General features: G+C 34.5%; 1 protein-coding gene across 1 annotated transcript; it reads right to left on the reverse strand.

The window, feature by feature from the left end:
• Window positions 1-1,590: 1,590 nt before the first annotated feature.
• Window positions 1,591-5,944, reverse strand: LOC149090109 (uncharacterized). Its single transcript, XM_089235579.1, has 3 exons — window positions 5,788-5,944; window positions 3,621-3,968; window positions 1,591-1,898 (listed from the first exon to the last, which is right to left on the reverse strand). The coding sequence occupies exons 1-2, from the start codon at window positions 5,797-5,799 to the stop codon at window positions 3,636-3,638; spliced, it is 345 nt and encodes a 114-aa protein (XP_089091705.1). The 5' UTR covers window positions 5,800-5,944; the 3' UTR covers window positions 1,591-1,898; window positions 3,621-3,635.
• Window positions 5,945-9,184: the final 3,240 nt, after the last annotated feature.

Here is a 9,184-nt window from a genome sequence, read left to right on the forward strand (position 1 = left end):
CTGTATTAAAATAAAAATTGTATAAATAGCCGAAAAAGTCGAAAGTCTATTGAGACATTTACTCTGAATTTTATCGTAATCAGCGTATTCCGAATATTTTTATTGGTTGATCAATATGAATATATGAATGATCAGAAATAGCATTTTCTTGGTACAGTTATTATAATTTCTTTCCAAATGAAAGTAATATTGCTCAATCCTGTACAAATATTTATGAAGATAGTACTTCAAGTTTCGCGAATTTCGAATAAAGATGCCATAAATGGTAGAAATCGCGGGAAAAATACATAAAACTGACCTCTCGATACTGAGCAGAAATAATAAACATTCCTAAAAAGAATAGTTCTCAAAATAGTTGGAGAAAAACTGAATCAATGAATACATTAAGTGTGTGAAATGGTTTTGAAGCTAATAAAAAAACGGCCAATTTTAAGGCCCTATTTTTCCTTTTGATTTTTAAAATGAAACAAAAACAATAAAAAAATTACACGAGACATTTAGGGACTTCTCACCACACCCACTATGCTAAACATACATTTTACCATCTCACTTTCATTTGCTTCACTCCCATCAATATTCTTCACGTGGATAATCATTCGCTGAAGCTTATGCTGTAAGAAAGCCACATATAAATGACTTTTTTCACTACTAAACCAGATAAATTTTACAAGAATGGACTTTTAGGAGTTCTCGAAAAAAACATTATAGAGTATACAAGATTCATCGAAAGACTGGTTATTTGTGGAGATGAATCTTGTATTGACAAGTGGAGAGGACGTTTCTATATACATTATAGAGTATTTCGAAAAAATAGAAATAAAATCTTAAATCTCTTTTCTTTGCCAGTTAAAACCTTGAATATCTTTTCTTTGCTTAACAGATGAATAGTCAATTATAATCTTCAATTTTTTTTGTTTGCTCAAAAACGCTTACGGGAAAAGCGCTCAGAACTTTGGAGAAAATCGAATACTCCGTATTTATTGCTATTCATATTGACTGAATTCTTCTACTGATCATAAAATGCAATAAAATTTCTGAGTACGCGTTCAGATATTTGAACCCCCCCCCCCCGAATCGGAGTCTTGCATCGAGACAAATATAGTAATCAGCTAAATGTGAATGTTAAATATAATATAGGTATATCGCTTTCTGTACAATTGAACGTTTGGGAAAAACGGTTTTTGTACTTGATAAAAAGTCTAGTACATGTAAGTGAATACAAGTACAAGTTAATGTCTGCATGAACTCTAAATAAAGAAGTATAAATTTCTATTTCCCATGTACACACAAATAGCATTTGTATACCAACTGTATTAACATTGATTATGGTACTGGACTATATATTCGATTTTTGACCGTCCACTTATTCTTACAATCATATTTTTTTCCAAGAATTTCGAAATTCAAAAATTTAGTTATATACATTAGGCTCATAAATGAATCGTTACCCATCGTATTTGTTTCTAGTTTGTACCTATTATAAGTCCATAGTTGAAAGAAGAGGCATTAAAAAAAAGATTGAATATCGACACAGAAGGAGCTTTTAGAAAATTTTTATTCGAAACTTTCCTTAAGCTCAAACGAGGACAACAACATTTATATAAAGATTCATATCTTTTTGAACATTCACTATCGAAGGAATATCTTTAAGTATTATTTCATATACGTATATTAACTATGCATATTGAAAGTAAAAAAAAAAAGGAAAAAGACTAATTTTCCGGCGTAATTAACGAAAAACTCTTGGACGTAGTAAGTAGCAGCGTCTTCACTAGATATAATATCAGTTCTTGTTTGTATAGGTTTCATTTGTACAGTAGGTATGGCACACTTGAATCAAATAGGCTTTTAGGAAATACAAGTTTGGCGTTTCTTCTCTCTTGAATGGTTTCACTTATCTGAAAGAAAAAAGAAAGAAAAAAAAACAAGCCTGAAATTACCTTTTTTTGGGTGTCACGTGAATGTTTTAGAGCGCCTTTTGGCTAATAAAGAAAATTCATTGAAAGGTGAAATCAAAGAGAATTCATCAAAGGGAAATTTTCAATCGCATCGAAAGTGTAAGGATTCGTCATTTGCTTTGAAGTAATTAATATTAGAGTTATATCAAATTATATCAAATAAATACATGATTATAATTTTTCGGAAGTTAGCCAATGAAAATCAGATGCAAAAGAGCAACTGTAATAATCTCTATAATATCTCTACAATATAATTGCAAAGTTATAGAACATTTAATTAATACAAAACGTCATAAGGTATACACGAATATGGTAAGTTGTTCCCAGTAAAATATTTTAAAATGAATGTCATCTGAAATGAATTCAGGGCCGTCTTAAGAGTATCATGGAACTTCGGGTGAAGGAATTTTTTGACCCCACCTGGTTAGAAATGCCTGCTCAACAATTTGCATGCTTGCTCTCAAAATTTTTTAATAGATCTCGTTTTCATGAGTCCCCCCCCCCCCCCCCCTAACACACAAGGATAGACACAAAAGAAATAAAATTATGCAATAAGTTATGAAGTTATGTATATGTCAGTATGTTTGATGACATCCAATAACCTAAGAAAACAGGTTAATTTCAAGTATGTTCAAAAAGTTCATTATTAAACCCGATGCATAATTGTGTGTCCTTGAAATTACTTTCGTACAGGTAATTATTTATCATATTTGTATGCACTATATGTTTTTATAGATTTTATAGACTAAATGAATAACATTTTATACAACCTTACAATTTAAAATTTTGCTCAAACGTTCTTTTTTTTACACAATGATTAACTTGAAAAATTTGCAACTAGGGGTGCCGTTATTTGTTGCATCCGATTGAACACGTTTCATTTTATTATACGTAAATTATAAGTTTCAATGTGCATTTTATTAAAATCATTGTTTATAGGAGCTATGGGTATAACATAAGATCGTATGGATTTTCTTAAGTAGATGAGGGTGTGACGAGGAAAAAAATTGAAAGTCGAGGGCGGTCGAACCAAAAGCTAGGGGACCTCATTTAGGTCCCCTAACATTTCTTAGGTAGATCTGGGACAATGGTTCCTTTGGTATAGGTTGAATGGCCAAGTAATAGCAAGAAGCTTTGTTTCATACTGAGGTTCACGAAATTGGTAACTAAAACGTCAAACCTCTTACAGTGGCAATGACGAGATATCTCGCACTACTTGATGCCTTTGCAAGTTTTCTTCTCCTGATAACATATTTTCCATTCTTCTCCCCACTCCCCAACCTGCCAGATCAACTGCCAGTGGGCGGAGACAGATTTTGTTCAAATTTCAACAACAAAACGAGAGAGAGAGAGAGAGATGGTGTCCCCCCTCCCCTCTTTCCCTTCTGGATAGTATATGTGCAGAGTATAAATAATCGAAAAATATAGAGTATTTCTCTTCCTTTTTTTTATTAGTATTTTCGGTGTTTGGGGAAGCAGCCCTCACCAGAGCTGCACAGAATCGGAAAAAATATTCTTCTTGAAAGAATGTGTGGCATTTTGCTGAAGGTTTAGTGATTTCTACTGTAGCAATTATCATTTGTGGGTCAGGGAAATTTTAAAAACCACTTAAAGGGTTAAAATATCTCTCCATTTTTTTTTGTGAACAGCATTGATACTCACCATCTGTTGGCTTCCTTAGTAATGGGCGAGGGCTTTCACTCGGACATGCCCGTGGAGTGGCAGAGCAGAGTAATATCCGTGTGCGTGTGGGAGGTAGGAAGAATACAGGGGCAGTCCGTGTGCATACTTGGTTCCGTAAGAGGAGTACAGGGGCAGTGCATGAGAGTACTTGGTTCCGTAGGAGTACAGCGGTAGGCCGTACTTTCCGTATCCGTATCCGAGGCCATGGATTCCGTACAGTCCACCGTAGTAGTAAGATGGATACGTTGAGTAGTACGGTAAGGAGTGCGAGTGCACGTATCCTCCAAAAGCGGATGCCAACAGGGTAGCGAAGAGAACGGCAGCAATCTAGGAAGGAAAACAACGAGTTCATGTGCATGTTAACATGCATAAAAAGCTACATACATGAGCTACAGAAATGAAAAGTTAATTCATATGTACTTATTAAGTGCTGCGTAATATAGTAAAACCTCTCTTAACGGACACTCCTTTTTTACGGTCAAATAATAATTTCGCCTTGCATAATAAAAGTATGCATTTCAAACCACTGATTAACGGTCACCCCTCTTTTACGGACGAATTTTTTTGTTCCGCTGGTTTCGCAAAAGACAGGTTTTACTGTATTGATACACTTCAGCCAATCAAGTCAATTTTTTAGATTCGCGTATATTTAGGAAACAACACAGCAAGTGCGTGGCTGTTTATACACCTTCGGTATTAAAAATAGTGCTGAGATGAAAAAACAACCTACAGGTGTCAAACTGTTTGTTGCTCACGACGCATTAATGCTACAGAGAAGGGGCAACTAAAAGTCTAAATCAGTGTTTCTTAACCTTTTGTTGCCCGTGGTCCCTTTAGACCTATTTTTTTTTTCGTGGTTCCAGTTTTACACAGGGTTTTCGATCCTCATAAAAAGATGCGAGATCCTTCCTTATCTCATTCTGTCTGCTGTCAATGATTGTTTATAGCTACAGCAAGCCCACAATACGCCATATCACCAGATACTGCAACAGTTGTGACCAGAACAATGCATCGTGCAGTAAAGCTTTTCGCGTATGGGCTCGCGTCCTAGATGCAGACCAGCTAATTAGGCAAGTGGTTACATTGTAATTGCTCATGTAGGTGTACTTTATAAGTTTCTCCCATAATTGATTGAATCGACTTATATCCTAAAAAAAGCGCGCCCTTTAATTCCAATATCAGAGCAGAATTTTCCAAAAAAGTTCTAGTATTTCAATAAATTTATGTTATTAATCATATTCTTTGCGTACCTTCAAATACCGGGTGCCCCACAAATCCGCAAATAGTTTGATAAATTATAAAAATTGAAGGAATCTGTACATTTGAATGGGCTTGGCTTATAAAAGTTATCCTTTCGAAGGAGGGGGTATTTTTTTGGTAGAGAAAAACAAATTAGTTCAAATTTTTGTCAGTAGAGAGTGCTACACGAAAGCAAATCACTGGAAATATGCAAATCCGAGTCCTATGAAATAGCAGGTTGTACAATTAAGCTAAATTTTCCTGTTATTGGTGCTTACATAAGGTTTTCATTTCGATGTTGACATTGGTAGATTAAAGCATTATTAGTGAAGTTGTTTTAATTCAGCCACGATTCACGAGCTGAAGCTTTACGAACGTTTCAAACACAGAGGGGATTGAAGAAAAGTTCAAATCCAATTATTCCTGTTGGACTTTCATGCAAGATATCATGCTTTCTCTATCGACAAAAATTTGGATTAAATTTTTTTTCCGTACCAAGAAAATCGCTTTTTGTGGGAATAACTTTTTCCCAAAAAGCGCATTCAAATATACTAATTCCGTCGATTTTTATAAATTTTTAAATTATTCACAAATTTGTGGTACACCCTGTAAATTGATTTACCGCAATTCAGAAACTTAGGAATTTCTAAGTTCGATCACAACATCGCACTTAAAACACAAGTGGAACTTTAAATATCCAGCTCAAACTGATGATTCGAGATCAATACAACCGAAAAAATCCTTAATGCTACGTAAAATCCACACCCACAACCATCATCATCAATCCACAAAAAAATCACAGATTCTGAAGGGAAAACTGATATTCAAGGGAATTTTGAACTAATTAAGAGAGAGAGAGAGAGAGAGAGAGAGAGAGAGAGAGAGAGAGAGAGAGAGAAATACTCACCATGGATTTCATGATAATGGTGTAAAAAATGATATAGGAAAACGGGGATGTAACGATAAGTTTTAAAGTTTTGCACGGAAGCTACTGATACTCGTGGTCACTTCCGAGGCGGTTTTTATATACACGGATTTCGGCCACATTGGCCAATTCGCCATTTTTCTATTGGATGTTTCGGGGGAGAGTCGATATTAAAATGCTGCTCGCAAAATGTGTTAAAAGGGGTAAAGAAATTAAGAAGAGATTACATGAAAAGATAGAAAAGGACTTAAGTGAAAAAAACAGGGTGGCGGGTCAACTTTCAACACACGGGCAAATTGTATTAAGGTCAGGTCGGGGTAAAATTTTCACAATTTTTTTTCCCTTGTTCGAGATGCATGGGAAAGGAGTAAAATCTTTTTTTCGATACTACCTTTACACCACACCTTTGCTACTGGGGCTTTGAGGACTGTCATACCAAATATGTGTGGCAGTTTAAGTATAAATAATTAATGCTTAATTGCTTAATTATTCTCTCTCTTTCTCTCCCACTGGTATAATGGCTATTTACCAAAAAATTGAGCTTCCGGAATTAAGCGGGAAATTTTCCACTAGGTAGATTTTCATTCGTGATATTCTCTGTAATTATTAATAAAACGTTAGGCAAGACGATAATGATATCAATCATGTAGGTGGTAAATTATTCATTTAATGAATTAATTATCATATATATGTATATATAAAGTAGGTAAATGTGTGATAAATAAATAGATTGCTAAGTACTTAAGTGCTCCGTGAATGTTCACCGGACGTGTTCTAACAACACAAGTGATCTCAAGGACAATAACATTGAGTTTATCAGAAATTTGATGAATGATATCCTAACAATAGTTATTAATGTACAGCTAAGTTCTAGAACATCCAGTTTTTTCAGAAAGATGTGAAGACCGAAAATTGTTCGATGCTACTGAAAAATAAAGAAAATACATGGTTTTTTCCAGCAATTATGGTCTGTTTTGAAAAAGTATATAGTACACATGTCGTTTCCAGCACAACTCATTCGGAAGGAAATATCCCATGGCGGTTTACTGGAGTTGCGCTCGGTTTAAAAGAAAGAAAGGTAAAGATGATTCCGTGGAAATATTTAGTGGATAATATATATATATAATGGAAATTAGTGGATAATATAATATAATGGAAAACCATTATCCACTTTCTTCCATTTCGATAGGTTCAGTTTCGAATCCCGATCAGTGGTCTGAAAGCACAAATTGTATTTCCCGGTCTAAATACTTTCCCACCGTTTCCCCAAAAATAAAAATACCCCTAAAATAACGCTTTTAGGAACTCCAAATAATGAGACCTCATAATGATATTAGACCTCAATTTAAATACTTGTCCTCTTAAAAAAAAAACAGAAAACGGGATGACTCTCTTCGAGAAGTTTTTTCCCCCCTCTTTCCATAGGGAAAATGTATTTGCTGAGAAAGACTTGGCAACAATTAAAAAGTTTAAAGAGTTAATTGTTGATCGTGTTTTGCTTTTTTTGAGAATTTTCTTACCTTACTCCCCACCCAAGTTTCAACCTAATTCTCTTTAAAACCACATTTAATTCCTAGTCTAGGAAAATGATGGCATTTCTGGATCATGGCTACAGGGAATTGATGACAAGAAATGAGACACGCGACAAGAATTGGGAATGATTGTTTTTCCATTACTTGTTTCTATCTCTCATCTCTTTTGTCGTCAATCGCCGGTAGCTCAGCATCCATCTGTCTCGATGCTCCAGTTCGATAAGATACAACTGACACATCTACGTTTTTTTTCTTCTGATGATGTATAATGGGGGGATTGTCAGAAAGTGAATCTACTTGACAGGGTGTATAGATGGTTATCATACAGAATTAATTTATGCATGACAAAAAAAAAGACCAAACATGAACAATGTTTACAGAAGAATTTCTCGTGTTAACATTGATTTCGTAATTGATTATCGTAATAATGACATTGAAAAGAGAGAAAAAAAGACGTTTATATTTGGATAAAATTAACGATGACGTACTCTGTTTTATGATGAATTTACCCTTAAATGTGCGTGTATTGCTTTGCGTATCCTTTAATTCTTTATTTGGCAGTGCTGCTCTCAAAAGCAACACGAGTTTCTTATATTTTTCAAATAAAGCCATTTTATATTTTGAGCTCGTTTCGGAGTGGATACTTCTATGCAACTATTAAACATTGGAATTTTACTAATAAGCTGCTCATGAAGTTTGACCAGCAGTATGGCTCAAAGGTACACATGTCTCCTACTTCTTGACAAGCCGAGCAAGAAAGATTCTTGCAGGGAAATATCATGTGTGGAGAATATATATTGCCGTGTGTATTCTTCAACAACGATAGAAAGTGCGTTAGCAAACAATAAATGACATTTTTATACCATTCGAATCTACGTAAATCATACAAATACAGTGTTTTCTCTGAAATGCAACATCCCGATATGTTTTTAAATATTGACTATAATTTTTTTTGTCATGCAACAGCATTCAGGGTACCTCATTTGCTCAATATATAACCGCTTAAAAAATTTCTCCCCTGGATATTTCAATGCTTGCCAGTCAATAGGTTAAACGTTCATTACTGCAGCCAGTTCAGGACCGCCTTTGCGTAGAAGGTGAGGTCACATTCTTTCTATTTCATATTTTGAATTTTCTATTAGATGTCCCATTTATAAACAACAACTCTTTATTTATTGCAGAACATGTGTGACTGGGATTTCACTAATTTGTTAAAATGTTTTGTTTGCATTTTTTACCTTGAAGTTTGCAATTTGAATTTTTTTTCTTACTATAGTTATAATCACAAAAAGAAGAGAGTTATACATATGAAAGTGATATTATTTCAATATATTTATTTTATATGTGATTGTTGAGACTCTGTACGTCCTCTGTATAAGCAGTATAACTAAAAATAGATTTTTTTTAAATGATTTTTCTCTCCGGCTTTCAATACGTGTCACTAACAATGAAAAAAATTGTCAGCTCGTTATAAAAAATCATGCTTTTTCAGAGTTAAGATTCGACAAGGTTGAAAATTATTTTTCCTTCACGTATTTCTCATGACTGGCTTGAGTGTGTTCGCAATAAGACTTTCCTCTCAATAAATCTGACTTTCACCAGCTTAAAACAGCTTTATGCAAATCTGATCCTAAATTTCTCTCACTTCTTATACAATATCTTGACCGTAGGTGCTATTTCGCAAATGTCAAAATGTGTCTCAAATGTCCTCGAAAAAGAGCCACTTCATCAACATTTTGTAGTATCCCAAGACGATAAGACCCTTATTCTTCACCCTCTGTGACAGTCACGTTGCGAATGGGTCACTTTCTCACTTAATATTACGCCACTGGAGCAACAGCCCATGG

Source organism: Pholcus phalangioides, unplaced genomic scaffold, assembly GCF_987345545.1.
Source record: "Pholcus phalangioides strain wild (caught in Gottingen) unplaced genomic scaffold, Ppha-v1.0 ptg000001l_1, whole genome shotgun sequence".
Taxonomy (NCBI): Eukaryota; Metazoa; Arthropoda; class Arachnida; order Araneae; family Pholcidae; genus Pholcus; species Pholcus phalangioides.